The 17,785-nt window shown below is 26.7% G+C and overlaps 1 protein-coding gene across 5 annotated transcripts in view; it reads left to right on the forward strand.

Annotated features, from left to right (window-relative positions):
* Nucleotides 1-17,785, forward strand: part of LOC111630236 — a 42,449-nt gene that overhangs the window by 9,940 nt on the left and 14,724 nt on the right. Inside the window, exon 1 of one of the 5 annotated variants that reach the window (XM_023374308.1) lies at nt 17,279-17,437. The exons of the other annotated variants lie outside the window; for them this stretch is intronic. Within the exon in view, the coding sequence (XP_023230076.1) occupies nt 17,395-17,437 (43 nt within the window). The 5' untranslated portion in view covers nt 17,279-17,394. Of the gene's footprint in view, nt 1-17,278; nt 17,438-17,785 lie in introns of those variants that run through there. 5 annotated transcript variants of the gene reach the window in all.

A 17,785-nucleotide genomic window follows, 5' to 3' on the forward strand; every position in this document is an offset into this window, starting at 1 on the left:
AAGATTCTTACAGCAAACTGGCCCCTATTTAGATTTTACAAACGTGTAAAAACTCGGAAAACTCCACATGGTTGGAAAGGCGCAAACCCACGACCAGTGTAATTATGATCAATGGTTTTATTCACTCAGCTACTGAAATTTTATATTTTTGAACTCAAACGTCGAGAAATACAAAAAAATTCAGGATTAATTTCAGTATGTATGGATGTTAGTGTATGTCTTTGTAGCACAATTTTGTTCACCCTCTTTGAAGCTCAACTCTTTTGCTTTTTGTTGAAAATTTCTGAAATTTTGCAAGAAGGCTTCTTTATTAGGGGGATTGATGCTATTAAATTTTGGTGGTTAAAGGTTATGAACATTTGAACTTGTAAATGGCCATCATATTGTGCGCGCTCATATCTATGCATATCTGAAGTTCATTGAAAAAAATCCAGCAACAAATTGTTTTACTTTCCTGGCAACATTTGATGGCTCCATCTGTTACGATATTTTATTAAAAAAACTTTTTATATTTTTAATTATTTTAAAGTGACAAAATCTTCATTTTAAGAGTAGGGATGGGCTTCATAAAAAATTCTAAATGCTAATAACGAGTAAAATCTCATTAAGTCAGACCTTACTCGAGATATGACATAATCCCTTTATCGCCCCAACCCGAGGGTTGGGAAACAATTTGTTGCTGGATTTTTTTCAATGAACTTCAGATATGCATAGATATGAGCGCGCACAATATGATGGCCATGTACAAGTTCAAATGTTCATAACCTTTAACCACCAAAATTTAATAGCATCAATCCCCCTAATAAAGAAGCCTTCTTGCAAAATTTCAGAAATTTTCAACAAAAAGCAAAAGAGTTGAGCTTCAAAGAGGGTGAACAAAATTGTGCTACAAAGACATACACTAACATCCATACATACTGAAATTAATCCTGAATTTTTTTGTATTTCTCGACGTTTGAGTTCAAAAATATAAAATTTCAGTAGCTGAGTGAATAAAACCATTGATCATAATTACACTGGTCGTGGGTTTGCGCCTTTCCAACCATGTGGAGTTTTCCGAGTTTTTACACGTTTGTAAAATCTAAATAGGGGCCAGTTTGCTGTAAGAATCTTCTCGGGAGGCATTGCCGTAATCAAGTAAACCAAGGTATGGCGGGTCACTTAAAAATTCAAAAACCTATAACTTCTGATAGGTGGATCTTTCAGAAAAAATGTTTCAGATAAAAGTTTGATTTTTTATGTAGAATCATAATATTCAATAAAATTGGGAGTTCTCAATTAAGAAAATGAAATATCAAACGAACAGCCGGATTCCTTTATCGGGCTATCAAGACTAAATAATTACTAAGTAATTTGGCAGAAGGTAGACGGTTACGCTGCCATCTCTTGTTAAATTTAATAATTACAAATAAATAAATTATTTATGTAAATTATTATAATTACAAATAAATTATAATTATAATTATAATTAATAAATAAAGTAAATAAATTATAATTAAAAATAAATAAATACAATAGAGCATCGATTATCCGAATGTCGATCAACCGAAACGTCAATTAACCGAAAGCTTTCCAGTCAGCAAATTTAAATTTTCGCTGGTGCTGTGGCGTCGCAATCTTTGGTTATGTCTTAGGCTACTCAATATTATTTTTGTTGGTGTGCGTGTTTTAGCTGGCAGCACTGACGCACTATGAGAGGGTACGTAAGGATGTGTCGGGATTTGAACGAATTTCAACATGGGATAGGTTAATATTTTTTTTCGTACATAATCGGTTATCCGAAAAATCAATTTTCCAAGCACAACCCCAATTCCCAATTGATTCAGATTATCGTTGCTCTACTGTAATTAATTTATTTATTTCTAATTATTAAATTTAACAACAGATGGCAGTGTAACCGTCTACCTCCTGCCAAATTACTTAGTAATTATTTAGCCTTGATAGCCCGATAAAGGAATCCGGCGGTTCGTTTGATATTTCATTTTCTTAATTGAGAACTGCCAATTAAAATAAATAAATTTATTAATTTTAATTATTAAATTTAACAAGATCATTTAAAAGGCATGCTTCAATTTTTTTTAATAAGTGGACTTTTACCAATTAAATCTTATATGTACTGTACAGTACGTACTGTACAGTATATTTATTAACATTCACCTCCATTCTATTCGGAACGGAATAATTAACAAATTATTCACGAAATTAGCAGCAAGTTCTGTAAAATGATAAGTTTGACTTCAACATCTCGTGCACGAAAAATTAATTATGTAATTACAGAAAATGCTTTAAAAATTGTTGTTTAAATTAAAAAATTCACCTCCGTTATATTCACCCCTCTCACAAGCATGTTGTGAGGAAGGCGAATGCAACGTGATGTAGTTGAACTGAAAATATATTTAGTTTTTGCTGTAAAACAGAAACAACTATTTTGGGGCCTAATATTTCAATTAAAGGAAATAAAAACCTATAAATATACATTATAATTTATTGTTGAAACATAATTCAACAACAAAACAAACGTTTAATGAATGGGACGGGCGGGTTGGCCGGATAATCGAGCCTGACAGCTGGTGAGAGTCTACTGTTTTGAGGGACTATCGAGAACGAATCTGAATGGGTCGGAAAACTCCCGTGAATTTTTTCAGGTTCGTCCGTATATGTCGAACCCCCTTTCTCATCACCCAGCTGCCCCATTCTTGGCTTGGCTGAACCCATAGTGGAATTGATTTAAAAAGGGCTCATTTTAGTGCCCACAGAGAGGAAAAAGTTTTTAAAAATGTACATGAACGAATAATATATAATAATTAAGTTTAAATAATTGATTAGCCTCTCGATGCATACGGAGAGTAATTTAAGTCCAGTACACAAAGTGCAAGACGTTATCAGTTGTGCCGGCAGGATTTCTGCATAATTTGACATTTTAATGACAATTAAAGATAAATGAAATCAGCATTTTTTAAAAATAATTTTGAGTTTTATGCGACACGCTATTTTAATTTGTAGATATTCTTAAGGAGGATCGTCAATTTTCTGTTTATTTTAGTTAACAGTTTTGCAATACATTACGCAAATAACAACTTGCAAAATAAACTATATTTTCATATATAATTTTTCATTTAATCACATTAATATTACATTCCTTCGCCATGGCACTATTTCTTCATAAAAAATATTCTTTGAAGATCACTTATGTAAATAAATTGCCGTTTTCTGACTCTAAACTGAACTTAGATAAATACTGATAAAATTAAGTCAAAGTACTAACCTTCCAACCAAAATTCCGTATATAGTTCCTTATCATGTTTCGAATAATATTGAACTGTGAAACTTGAAAATATTTCTTATTAAAATATTTAACAGACGTAGCTCAGCAAATAACTAGATTATCATAACGCACCTTTTATGTTGCCGAGATAGTTTTATTGAAAACTAACGTTTTTGGCCTATTCCAAAGGCCATCCTCAGGTTGAACCAGAGAATTGGAGCATTGGCGTTCCAAAAATAGAATACATATATTTAAATTAAAAAATTGTCCACGGAAAAAAAAACAACAGAAAAATAATATATATAAATATAAAATAAAAATAAAGTCAGATATAGTAATAAAAATAAAAATCCACTAATAATACTTTGAACAAACATTAAAAACCTTAATGAATTATTAAGGTATATTGATAAAACATGCAATTATAAACTAAGGTATAAATTATGAGTTCGTGGCAAACTTTTGAACCAGAAAATTGAATTGCCGATGTTCCAATTCTCTGGTTCAACCTGAGGATGGTGTATTCCATAGGCCATCCTCAGGTTGAAATAAAACTATCTCGGCAACATAACAGGTGTGTTATGATAATATTAAAACTCCAAATCGGCATTTTTACTTTCCTGTTATATATAACAGGGGAAAAGTATGGTAATCGGTCAAAAATGACCCCAAGATTTTTACATTTTTGGACTCAGAAAACCTTGAAACGTTGAGAAATGCAAAAAACTTCGGAATTTTTTCTGTATGCATGGATGTGTGGGAGCCAAGATTTTCTTCACCTACTTTGAAACTTAATAATTCCTGTACTTTTTTCGAAATTTTCTGAAATTTTGCAGGGAGATTTGTGTATTTGGGGAATTGATTCTGTTAAAGTTTGGTGGTTAAAAGACGGGGGACAAGGAGATACAGGCCAGGGGTCGTGCGACTTCTCAAATAGAGTCGGACTTAATGACAATTTTACTCGTTATTAACATTAAAAAGTCATCTCTACCTTCAAAATTAAGGTTTTTGCTATTTTATAAAAATTAAAAATATAAAAAGTTTATTTTAAATAAAATATCATAACAGATGGCGTCACACGCAGTTTTAAATGTTGTTGAAAAAGTTAAGCAACTTGTTGCTACATTTTTTAAATTTAACTTTTAAAATAAACTTTTTGTTTAATTAATAATATACCGTGACGGAGGTGAACGTATTTTTTCTAATCCGTAATTACAGTATTTATTTTTTTATTATGCATAAACTTTACTGCTACTGGCGAAAACATGAAGAGTAGATTAAACTTTCAGAATACTGTACATCTTTGTTTCAGTGACTAAGTTAAAAAATTGACTTTACTATGAGTTTCAAATTAATTCTCTTTAAATTTTTGCCGGTATACAAAATAAAGGAAATTTAAAATTGTTTCTTAAATACTTTAATTATAAATGTTACATCAAGAACTATTGAATAAATGTTTAAATATACAATACTTAGAAGATATTTAAATATAAAAGTTATATTTAAATAGCATTGAAAATAAAAAATTATACTTAAAATATAATTTAAAGACTTTTTATTATTTAAAAATTAAATTATTCTTAATATATTAAAATGATATAACCATTATTAATAAACATCATTATAACAGATGGCGTTGTGGAAACAAATCTAAGATGGCGGCAGCGAGTCTCTTCGATACTGGACGTAGAGAATGGAAGATGTATGTTAGGTGATGCCTGTTTTATAACAGGCAAAAAAGACGAATAATTCCGATTCAGGATTTATGTGTGCGTAAGTACGTTATATTTATATCACTTAATTTTTTGCATTAATATACTTTATGGTTTTGATAAAGATTTTAATGCATATTTTTTTTATATAAAAAATAATTTATATTTAAAATTAAATTAAAATGATTTAATTCTTAGTAATATGTGTACGAAATCTAAAGAGAAGATGCTTGTCTTTATCATCATCCAAAATACACTGGTGACATATTAGTCTGGTATTTTTGCATGGTGACTTTTTAAAACGTGATAATTGTAGAAGAAATAAAATTTTTATTGCTTAATCATGTTTAGGTATTGCATAAATTGCTTAAAATTCCAATTGGCCTACATGTAAATCTCATTATTGCATCCATTGTATTGAATAAAGTGCGAGTCATACGATGAATATGTAAAAGATGTAATAACTCGTAATTCATTTCCGTGATTCACATTAAAAACAACACATAATTATCTTTAGCCACATTTAAATATCATGCCACTTCATAAAACTGTTAAAATTTCAAATGTCAGAATTGAAATCGCAACGTGTATGGAATTTTCGGAGAAACTTCGATAAGATAGCTTTTATCATAGTAAAAGTATTCCGAAAGTAAAACCGAGATATGTCAGAAAACAAAGCATTACTTATTAAAATATTTTCTTAACATTTAACAATAAATAAATTAGTAATTGGCACTCACCAGATTGTTGTTAATAATTGAGTTACGAATTGAGAAAACATATTTTACGCTTGGAAAGATGTATCGAAATAATCATTGAATGGGACTCATAACACGCTTTTTAGTCACAAAAAAAGAAAGTTTTTCGAGAAAGGACATTTTAAAAAATCGATAAGAAATAAACTTATCGAAGAAAAATTTTTATAATTTCTTATATTTTCATTATGTAATGCAAATAGAAATGTAAATTCTAATGTCTATTTTTATATCTTGGTTTACTTTCTGGTATGTTATTGCCAAACTAAATACGTTCAAGAGATAACCAAGTTACAAAGATCATTTCTATGTTTTCTCTGCGTAATACATGATATTACTCAACGTAAATATATAAATAACGTTATTAATTCATTAAAATTTATAAAATTCTACTATATTTTGAAATTCTCTACAATCCAGATTATTTAATCCAATCTGAATTAGTTGAGTATTTTTTAAAGTAACATTTTAAAATTTAAGGAAAAATCAATAACGCTAAACGCTCATTATTCCCGCAATTCGGATAAGTTTTATCGCTCGACCAGTCGATAAAAGCCATGAAAAATAAAATTCTCATCGTAACTTTTGCAAATTGTAATCTGCTAGTGCAATTTCGCAAACTTTTTCTTATATTTTTCAATCGATAAACATTGATAGACTGTAAAGGAAAAGAATTATCCGCAATCGAATTTTGTCGATGCGAAATTCCGATATGAATCTAAACAAAGCTTGCCTTTTTTTTTTTTTTTTTTAATTCAGATTGTAGAGATTTATTTTTATTTTTTAAAACTTTAGTTACGATTATGGCAGAAGCAGAATTCATTCAAAGTACCAACGATAAAAATCTACTCATTCTCCACATTTAGTATGGTTGGTTTTGCATCAAAGCGGATTAAAGAGGTTAGTCGGATAGGAATAATAATACTGGGCGTGTCTGGAATAGAAATGATTCCTTTACTTGACGTGGCATGATTTATTGCTATTAAAATAGAAAAAATAACACGTAATCGACAGATGCATTAAAAATTTAAGCGATCTAACTTTACGCGAAACTCACTCAGAATCCGCGTTTTGATAGATTGGAGTACGTGATTTATTAATTTTTAACGGCTTAATTCGATGTTTAAAACATCCAAGAGAGAGCGGAAAAAATATTATTAAATCATTTTCTACTGCTACAGCTATATAAGATACTTTTAAAAGTGTCCAGTCACTGCTCTCTTGGTCAAGCATATATCAAGTATTTTGGGAGACGTCGCACGTTGGCGTTTTTTGTAGGAAACGTGCTAAATTTTACGTGAAAATTATTATTTAACGAATGAAAAACGAGTACCTTTATTCATTAAACTATTCGCAATGTTGTTAAATAAGAATTTCAACTGAATATAAATTTGATTAACGGTAACTGCTAATAATGCGAGATGTTTCGGCAGATGGATATCCACAAACATCTGCCATGTAGATGTTTCAGTAGTAGTTTGTCTATTAATCAGTTTTTCTTTCTTTTACAAAGTTATAATAAATCGAAAACCTATATTTTATATACGATTTCGATTTATTATAACTTTGTTTTAGCTGTTAAATAACAGTTTCCCGACAATCCCGGTAAAACAGATTTTGTAGAATAGGTGTAAACAGGATGGTATATGAAATTTTATAGTAGATTTTTATTTTGGTGTGCGTATATATATATATTTTTTTATTTTAATCGATATGTATTCAATATTTCTTATTCTTACTGTAATAATATCGGGTATTTAGTCAGATGTTTTATTGTTTTCCTAGTTTGAATAATGGTAACGTTCCGAGTTGTTAGCGATGCGATGAATCGGTAAAGATTAACTTATTATTTCTTAGAATTTAGAGCAAAATTATATAAGCATTTGTATCAAATATGTTCGTTTTTTTTTTATGCTATAAGTGGCTTCTGCGATGATTTTTATAAATTATAGCGGTAAAAATGATTTGTTTGCGTTCGTTTTTTTTTTAATTTCGCTTCCGAACATTAAACATCCGTCAGTTTTTCTAGTGATGAAATTATTACAGTAGTAGCATTGTTCTTTAAATTACTTGACCTATTTAAAATAGTAATGGTTGGTAGATTGTTGGAATTATTAAATTAATTCACACTCATTCTGCTGATGTATTCTTGATTATGTCCGCAAAAATCACTTATAGTACATACATTTTCAGATTATAAAATATTTGAAAGTGGGCATTTGTAATGAATCAATTATAGCATTAATACCAGAATTCTATTACAGTATTATTATGTCTAATTAGGAAAAACTGTTATGTATGTTTTTTGGCATGCCATATGGAATATCTTAAAGAGAGATTTTAAAAATTCTGTACTGAGTAATAGGCTTTTAAAAATTTAGTTTTAATATAGATGTATATAACCATATCTAATTACTCATGGCTAAAATTTTTTAAAAATTATAGTAATTATAATAAACATATTGTTGTAATATCTAATTAAAGAATACACATGTAGGAGATTATTTAATTACTAAATTACATCATAATTATGATAAGAAATCTTTATTGATTTCATTGAGAAAAATCATTACTGTTTCCTGTTTAATTAATTTTAGAGTGGGTTTATCAGCAGTTACTTTTAGAAAGATATAGTGCTTTTTTTTCTAAAAATAACAATTGTTATGTAACATTAAAAAATTATGTATAGTTTTTTAAAGACATTTAATGTTTTACATAATAATTTGAAAATCTTTATTCACCAATATCAACTAAGAATGTTCCTAATATAATATAACACAAATGCTAAAATATCGAGCAATATATATTTAATTATACAGGAATTTAAACGTAACATTTTGAATGCAGAGTTATATGACATGAGTATTTTTGTATTAAAAAATTGAGTATTATTTATTGTATATTAAATTTGATTTAATTTTCATAGAAAATGATTGATTGGCAGTATTTTGACACAACAGAAAAAGAATTAAATATAATGCAACCACTATTAAAACCAACAAACAATCTATTCATCAGACCTACAAAAAGGGTCAAAAATATTTGTTTAAATAAATCATAGTGTTGCTGAAAAAAGTATTCAAGGTTCAAGCTAAATTTGTTTCAGCCTAGATAGAAATGTTTTATTATGGTGTGTGGCTATATGGTTGATGATGATCTTGGTGTATCCATGTTTCTCCACAACCTTTTTTATGTATTGTATGTTCTTCCATTCTTCCAATCTGTCATGAGCTTTTGAGGAGTGGAAAAAGGCCCTTCTGATGTGAAAGCTGCTAATTTGATGTGATAGGGGATCATGTAACAAACTCAAGATAAATAAAGATAGTAAGAAGAAAACTTTCTAAAGAATTTTGTTATAATTCTATCCTCACTAAGAGTAAGACTTAAGTCCAAGAAGTGTGCATTAATATCATTCTCTTGTTCTATCAATAATTGGAGCATGAGGCCATATGGGTTGCTGTCAATGTCCCATAAAAACACTATAGTTAGTTTTATTATAGTTATTAGTTTTATATGTGATTCGGACAACATCAGTACATCTTTTGTACAGATGAAAACAGGATGAAAGTCACTCAAATAAAGGATAATATGGCATAAAATAACAATAATGAAAGAGCAACAGATGACAGCTTTAGCAGTACAGGCAGGATCCATTGATGGAGGTTGGACTTCAGGATGCTAAAATCATCAGGGTGGTGCATTGCATAACTGATCTTAGACAGATGGAAGAATTCGAAATTTATAAGTTGTCAAAGGAGAGCAATCAATAAATTTTAAAGACACTATGAAATATCATCTTAAAGCATCCTTATTATTTTTATATAGGCTGCAGTTTTATGTGTACGTTGTTTTTCATATTTTATGTAATTTGCATGAAAGAATCTTAAATGTAACCAATTAGTATGATATTCCACATAGTTTAAATTCAACCAATGTAGAGACTAGTGCATCTAGTTTGACTATAACCATTACATTGATTCCTTTATATTGATTCTTTAATGTTAATTTAATTCAAATTGATTCTATATGCTAATTTCCATCTGGAACTATGTTATTCTGTGAAAGCCTGAAGAAGGCTGTTAAAAACGGCCAAAAATGTTTGTGATGAATAAATTATATGCTGATTTTAATGATGGCTACACCATTTTTATTGTATCATAACCAGTTGGTTTTTTTCTTATATCATTTTTTAAAAAATATTTTAGTTATTAAAATAATTCGAACAATTCATGATTCTACACATTTTAACATCATGTAAATAAATATATTTTATATTGTCATATTTATAAGAGAATTGTGCATTACTGAAATAAAATTTTAAAATGTTTTACTGTATGTTCAATAACTAGGTATAACCTAAAAATAGTACATTGTATACGCTAAAGCATCTAAATCCAGTTTATTTAAAAATTTATCCAGCATTTTTTATACTCTAAATTTTTGATTATCCAAGATACTCTTGATTTCATATTACCTTCAATAATTGGAACTCTTCTGTACGAAAATACTGACATNAATTATTATTAATCTTTATTTAGCCATTAGGAATATATTCCATTGCTGAGGCTTTTTATACTTATGAATAATACATGTAACAATTCTTAGATACATATCTTTAGTTTTTTTTAAATATCAGTAAAACATATAAATAAAAAAAAATACATAATACACAAACTACTACTATACCTGTAACATAATTAGGTTTCAGTCCTTTAAAACTAATATAATTCATTTTCTTTAATTTTGTTAATCTGTAGTTAACATATAAAGTGTAATGAATATATTCACAAACCAAATTCGTGTAATTTTATCTGAATTTGATTTAAAATGGTATGCACTGTGTTTAAGTGTAAATAGAAAATTTTTTAAAAGTTTCTTTCTCATCTATATATATAAAAATGAATGTATGTCTGTGTGTCTGTCCTTCGTGCATTACCACACCATTTATCCGATTGCCATGAAACTTTGGGAAGTTGTTTAATACACTCCTGCGAAGGTTTCTGGCATAGTACATTTACCCTATGATAGATGGCGCGAGTGTATACAAGAATTTCACTGTGTGTTCGATCGATTTCAAATTGTGAAGACCATTTCCCCCTCCAAAAAATATCTCTATATATGCATATGTGAACTGTTATTTATGATATTTGTAATAATTTTTGTTTAATCACTTTATTTCAACAGTTTTTTTGCTAATTACGTATTTGCTCGAACTTTGTTAAAACCTTAACTGTATCCCGAATAACAACCAAAGTTGTAGGAGGAAATTCACCTATTTTATTGATCTAGGTATCCCCCTTTCCAAATTTTAATATCAACTCAAAATAATTTAAAAAGACAAATTACAATAAAACTGTTTATTATCCAACTATCAGAAATTTCACAACATGCCAAGGAAGAGAGGAAGGAGCAATTAAATAATTAAAATTATAAAGGATTAAAAAATATATATATAAAAATGGGGAATATCGCACTTCTGACAATCGCTGCGAGTGTGTGGGCTAAATTTGGAGAATCCGTGCTTCTCGCATGGACAACTGTATGTGGCCGGCTCACGCGTCGAAAAACCTTCCGATTTATTCGTGTACGCACCAGACGGAAAAACAAAAAATATCGTGTATCCACAAGCACTCCAATAAATAAATAGAATTGAAACAACACTTTGAAATGTTTTCCCGATGAAAATGAATAATAATAATAAGTTTCAATAAAAATGATAAAATGTAAATTGAATTTTATCATAACGAGTTTGCTTGAATTTCCTTTCTTCTGAGATCGCAGCAATACGCGATGGGTAAGCTAGTATAAAATAACATAGTCCAATATTAATAAACCTTCAAGAAAAATTATTTAAACTCATTATTATAAACTTTTATAAATACTATTTACAATAATTCATATATCATTTTTAATTCTTTAAATTTGAAATAAATTGTTACATTTACAAAAAATATGTTTCTAATAATTTCAATTCTAAAAATTTTTTTATGTATACTTAATTAAAATGAATAAGTCTTTTCCATTAGAAAAGTCTTATTTATTTTTGTCTATATGGAATATAAATATAAAGCATTTTTTAATTTCTAATATCGATCTTTATTATATAGAAGAAAAGTAGATGAATGATATTTAGCAAGAACAGATGTACTGCATAAAAAGGCAAAAATTATTCTTTATAGTATTTTGTCTGTATGTTATTTATACATAAATTTACTGAAATGATTTAGTAATTATAAAGCTGTATTTGCTAAAGTAGTAATTTAATTATTTTTACTGAAAAATATGATAACTTAACATTATAATAAATGAGGCAAAACTTATTCTAGTAAAAAATAAAAATAGTAATAAATAAATGTTATAAGTAATATTTATGCATTATTTTTAACAGCTTAATGACTAAGTGAATTACTATTAAGTTTAGTGAAAATTTTATTTTATAAATTTTGTTAATTATTATTTTATTTGTTAAGCTTCTATATTTTATAACAAAATATAGAAGCTTATATTAAGCTTTTAGAAACTTATATATATATAAGCTTCTATATTTATAATTTTATATATATATATAATTAATATGTCTTATATATATATATATATATATGTTTTAACCATTTACATCATAATATATAGTTGATAGAATTATTTAAATTTATATGCATGTAAGTAATATACACTAAATGCATGCAAGTAATATACACTAAAATTTGTATATTGAAATGCATACTATAACTTCTATCTTCAAGCAATCTTTATTAATATCTATTATGTCACATATGTTTAATAAAATTTTATAACTTTCTATGCTATCTTATCAATCATTATTGAATTTATTTCTGTATATACAATTGTTTAGATGATGTTTGAGGATGACAGGATTAAATTTTATATTATTAAATTAATAAATTTAGCATTTACAATAATTTTAATCTAATTAACTTACAAAATTTTGACAATTTAAAAAATGAGGGGGTTTCTATTGCAATACAAAAATATATTATTTATGGAACTTAAAAAGATTGCAAGTTAGATGGTTCAAATTTAAAACACTTGAATTTCATGTGCTCATCTATAATTGGATGGCAGGGTGATACATGAACTATACATGTGTAAAAAATATTCACTGCACAGATAGAAGGAATGGACTATAGCTCATTTGAAAAAGTTAGCTCTTGCAATGGTACAAATGAGCACTTATTCAGTCCTAAAATTGGTCAAATTGCAAAATATGCAGTAAAAATTATAAATGCATATAAGGTTCTAACATCATATCATTTGAGGAAAGCAAAAATCCAAGGGTTATAAATAACAATATTTAATAATTTATAAAGCTCATCATAAATTTAAAAAAAGTTATAAAAAATTTTTGTAAAAATTTTTTACTAAAAATAATAAAATTGATAAGTCAATTTTTCTATATTTATGTTACTTGAGTTTGTGGCTACATAGTTTGTGAACAGATGAATAATCTAATTATATTAATACTAATATACAGAATAAAATGTATGTAGCATGTTGAAAATAATAAGAGATATAAAATCTAATAGACAGTAGAATCAAATAAAAATACAACTACTTTAGCCAAATTTAATTATAGATGAAAATTTCTTGCCAGTTTGGGATGAAACAAAGTTTTGTTTATTCCAATTACTGTAATACTGTGTTATTCATAACAAAGTCAATTTTAGTTAATATACATAATACATGCAATAAGCCATCGTTACAGTGATCTGAAATTTGAAAATATTTTAAAATAAATTCTATTTTTATGGTTTATTATTATGTAATATTTTATTATTTTATACAAATTAAGACAAACTTTTATATAAATTAACTACCATATATGATTTGAAAATTTTTGTAATATTTCAAAAATTTAAAATTTATAAAATACTTAATTTGTAAATAGTGCTTGATAGTCTTATGTTTCATAATTTTAAAATAAAAGAGGACTTCCAGAATGTAATTGATTATATTAATGTATTGTTGACTATTAAAATATTGTATTTTTAAATTATATATTTAAAAATATAATATTTTAATAGTCTGCTGCTGCTTATTTCAACATTCAGTAATTTTTACTTGTGTACTTTCTTGTTTTCTTCAAATCAGAATATAATGTAATTTAATAATATATTTTTAGAAAAATTTCTGTGATTTTAATTGCATTATCAAAACAAACTTTTGTTAATTAAATAGTAAAATAATAAAAATAGGAATATCATATAGTTAATCATATATCCTAAATATTATCATCAATTTTATCATTCAGAATGGTAAAAAGCATATGCAAAATTAAAATATTTATCTTTTAAAGAAAAATATCTTTATTTTTTTTATCAAACTCTAAGTCTTCATACAGTCTGGTGTGGTATAAGACTTTTTTTCTTCTGTGTCAAGTTCAATTGTTTATCTGAATAAAATTTTAACAGCCAAAAAATCAGAACAAAATATTTTTGTTTTTAGATGTTCCAAATTTTCAAATGTGAAAAATATTGAAATTTATACTTTATGGTAATTTTATCAGAGTTTTAAGTTTATCTAGAGCTTTTTCATGTAATCAAGAAGTTGATTAAATTAAAAAAACATTAACTGACAGATACTATATATTCTATCAATAAATTGATAACATCTTTTGATAAATTGTTTAGTATTTATATCACTTTTATTTATGATGATGAAGGTGAAATATCAGATAAATTCATTCAATGTTCTTTATGTTAGTGTTTATAAATACAGTAGTAATAAAAATACTGTTTATTTCTTATTGTGATTTATTTTTGATACTGAAGACCATTATTGCATTATGAATAGCTAACCAAAACACAAAATTCAATAAACAACTTATCATTATTTATTGCAGGAAAATGATCATAAAAGACAAATAAATATAAAAATGATTTTTTTAAATCTTTATAATGATTTTTATGTTTTAGAGTAATGTATTTGTTAGGAAAAAAATTACAGTTTAAATCTTGAAATTTCTCAGATCTTATAGAAATAGTCTATCATTTAAGGGACTATTATTTATGAAAATGTTTAAATTCCTGAGTTTTTCAAAATTTCCTGATACTATTGCACAAGAGATACAATAATGGTGATGTATACTATATATTATGACCATTGTTAAAACGATATCAAAAACTTTAAATTGTATCAAAATTGTTTTACAGTGCTCTCAAGTCTCCATTTTGCACAGACAATTAGTTTTTTGAGGATGTTGTCTACATGTCTGCTGTAGTTGGCATTTGCCCACTCTTTTACTGATACCAATTATCAAAGTTTAAGTGTTGTTTTGTTTTTTTTAAATTATTTGAGGGATTTAGATGGACTTTTTAAAAACATAATAACTTTTTTAACACACATTGGATAATTTGTTTCCAAATGTTTTTAAAAGCTTGAAACCTGCAAAAAGTTTTGCTACAAACTATACAAGATGGTAATGCTTGCCCAGTCCCATAGCTAAAAATAAGTCATTGGTGGCTATAGGGGCAAGCTGAAAAAATTGTGATTGGTATTTTTTATTTTTAGCCACTACTAGACCTATTAGCTACAGTTTAAGTGTAAAAAAAAGTATGTTAAAAATGTTGTTGTTGATGAGAGAGTATTTGCATCTCTTGGCAAAACAATAATAAAAAGCCAGTTTTACTGTAAACTGGCTTTTTATTATCAAGTATATCAACTTTAAGATTTGTTTAAAGATTTAAATGTGATATTTCTTAAATTCTTCTTTGTGTGGCTTATACCTTTTGCACCCAAGCCATTCAATTGTAAGAAAAACAATAAAATGTTCAATAAATTTTAATCTTTTAATTATTTAAAGTAAAGACTTAATTTTTACTATTGTTTCTGAATTTTTCTTATATAATGATGGCATATTTTTTTTTAAGATAATATTAACACTGCCTGTCGGCATTATTATTTTATTTGAAATATTACTACTTAGTAATAGTAATATTTTAAGGTAAATTGATAACATTGATAGATGGTGTTAATATGTTTTTAAACTATTTGGCATTGCATGAAGCAATTTTGAGCATTTTAAGACACTTTAGTTTTACAAAACTTTTTGAAATTAGCTTATATACATGTAAAATTTCTGTTTTATTGTTACATTTTTATATTTATAAAAAGTGTTGTATGGTGATTGATTTAACTTTTAATTAAAATTAATGAAATCATTTAAATCTTCAATTAATCAACAATATATTATATTCAACATAAAAACAATCTGCATTCTTAAATTATAATAGAAACTATAACAAACTTTTTCAATATAAAAGTAGTCAATCTATTTTAGAAAATACTTATCTTTCAGTTTTAACAGAGTTTACTTTTAATTGTTATGTTTATGTTTATAACACTAATTTCATTATATCTAATTCTTAACAATTTTTTAAAATTAATACATTATTACAATTTTTGATATTTTTTAAAAATCAAAAATATACATTAAGGGGCTGTTCATAAATGACGTCCACACTGGGAAGGGGTCAAGAGAAGTCAAAGTCAGACAAGGGGGAAGAAAGGAGTTGAGCTTCAGTGGACATCCATTTATTTCATTAAATTTTATACAGTTTAAGCATTTATTTCAGAATTTCTTGTATGTTTCATTTCTACTTCATAGTTTCTATCATTCATAAAGTGATAAAGGTTTTAAGGGAAGTTGAGTTTTATTGGACATCTGAAAGGCAAGGAGAGGTTATGGAAACTTGGACATATTGGGACAAGAGGGAGGAGTAAAAATTTCAAGAAAAATGGATTTGTAATTTATGGACAGCCCTTAATTTATTTTGACAATCTTCCTAATGAATTTCATTAACCGTCATCTATCTCTTGCCATCTATGCATTTTTGATAATTGATTAATTTTTTATGAGATTTTAACTAACTTTTTAAATTGATATCTTAACTTGAAATATCAATTTAATTGGGTTGCAATTTGAAAAAAATTGTAGACCTATAAATTCACATTGTTGTTCATTTGTCTGTCTTTCCTTAATCTCGAGAACAGAGTTAGATAGATGAAATCCAAGACCAGATATGGAAAGGTTAGGGGTAAGAAGACCCAATTAACTCTATATGAACTTCTGATGCAAACTTTAAGACATTATTTCAATTCAAAATTTTTCCCTTGAAGGTAGTTAATAGATAACCAGCGTGGTTATCTATTAACTACCTTCAGGGGAAAAATGTATATCATACTTTGCTAGCAGGAAAGTATGATGTACAGAGGCAAGCCACTACTACTTTGAGGTGGAGAGCATTTATTTTAAATTAATTAAAAATATGATTAAAAATTGCAGCCTAGTATTGTGATGATGTCTTAATAAATAATTGCTTATTTAAAATGATTTTACTAAGTTTTTACTTTATTCACTGCACTATATACAGACTGTATTGATTTTTCCTTAATATTTTTGATGATTTATTCTGTTAACTTTTGATTTCTATGTTTATACATTTTTTTTCTATCAAGTATTTCAGTATTCATCTGAATATTTTATAATGTATTTTAAATTTAAATTTATACTTTTTTACATGTTGTTAATTGATAAACTGAGATTCCACTTCATCTGAAATAAACTATGGAAGACAACTTTGTCAATACAGACAAGAAATGTTGCACAGTTCAATTTATTTCATGAATCTTAGCTGGATAATATATGGTATTCAATAATGGCTGTAGAAGTTTTAAAAAGAATTCTGGTAATTTCTCATGTTAGTATTAATTTTAAAAAAGATTAAAGAAATTTTAATTGCAATTTTAGTTTACATTTCTTTAATAAATACAGTTGTAAATAAAATTTTAAAATGTTTTACTGTATGTTCAATAACTAGGTATAACCTAAAAATAGTACATTGTATACGCTAAAGCATCTAAATCCAGTTTATTTAAAAATTTATCCAGCATTTTTTATACTCTAAATTTTTGATTATCCAAGATACTCTTGATTTCATATTACCTTCAATAATTGGAACTCTTCTGTACGAAAATACTGACATTTCTCTCTGATTATATAATAATACTTTTGCCTTTTTATTTTATTTTGTATT

This window comes from Centruroides sculpturatus, unplaced genomic scaffold (assembly GCF_000671375.1).
Source record: "Centruroides sculpturatus isolate CEXI.00-Female unplaced genomic scaffold, Cexi_2.0 scaffold553, whole genome shotgun sequence".
In the NCBI taxonomy this organism is placed as follows: Eukaryota; Metazoa; Arthropoda; class Arachnida; order Scorpiones; family Buthidae; genus Centruroides; species Centruroides sculpturatus.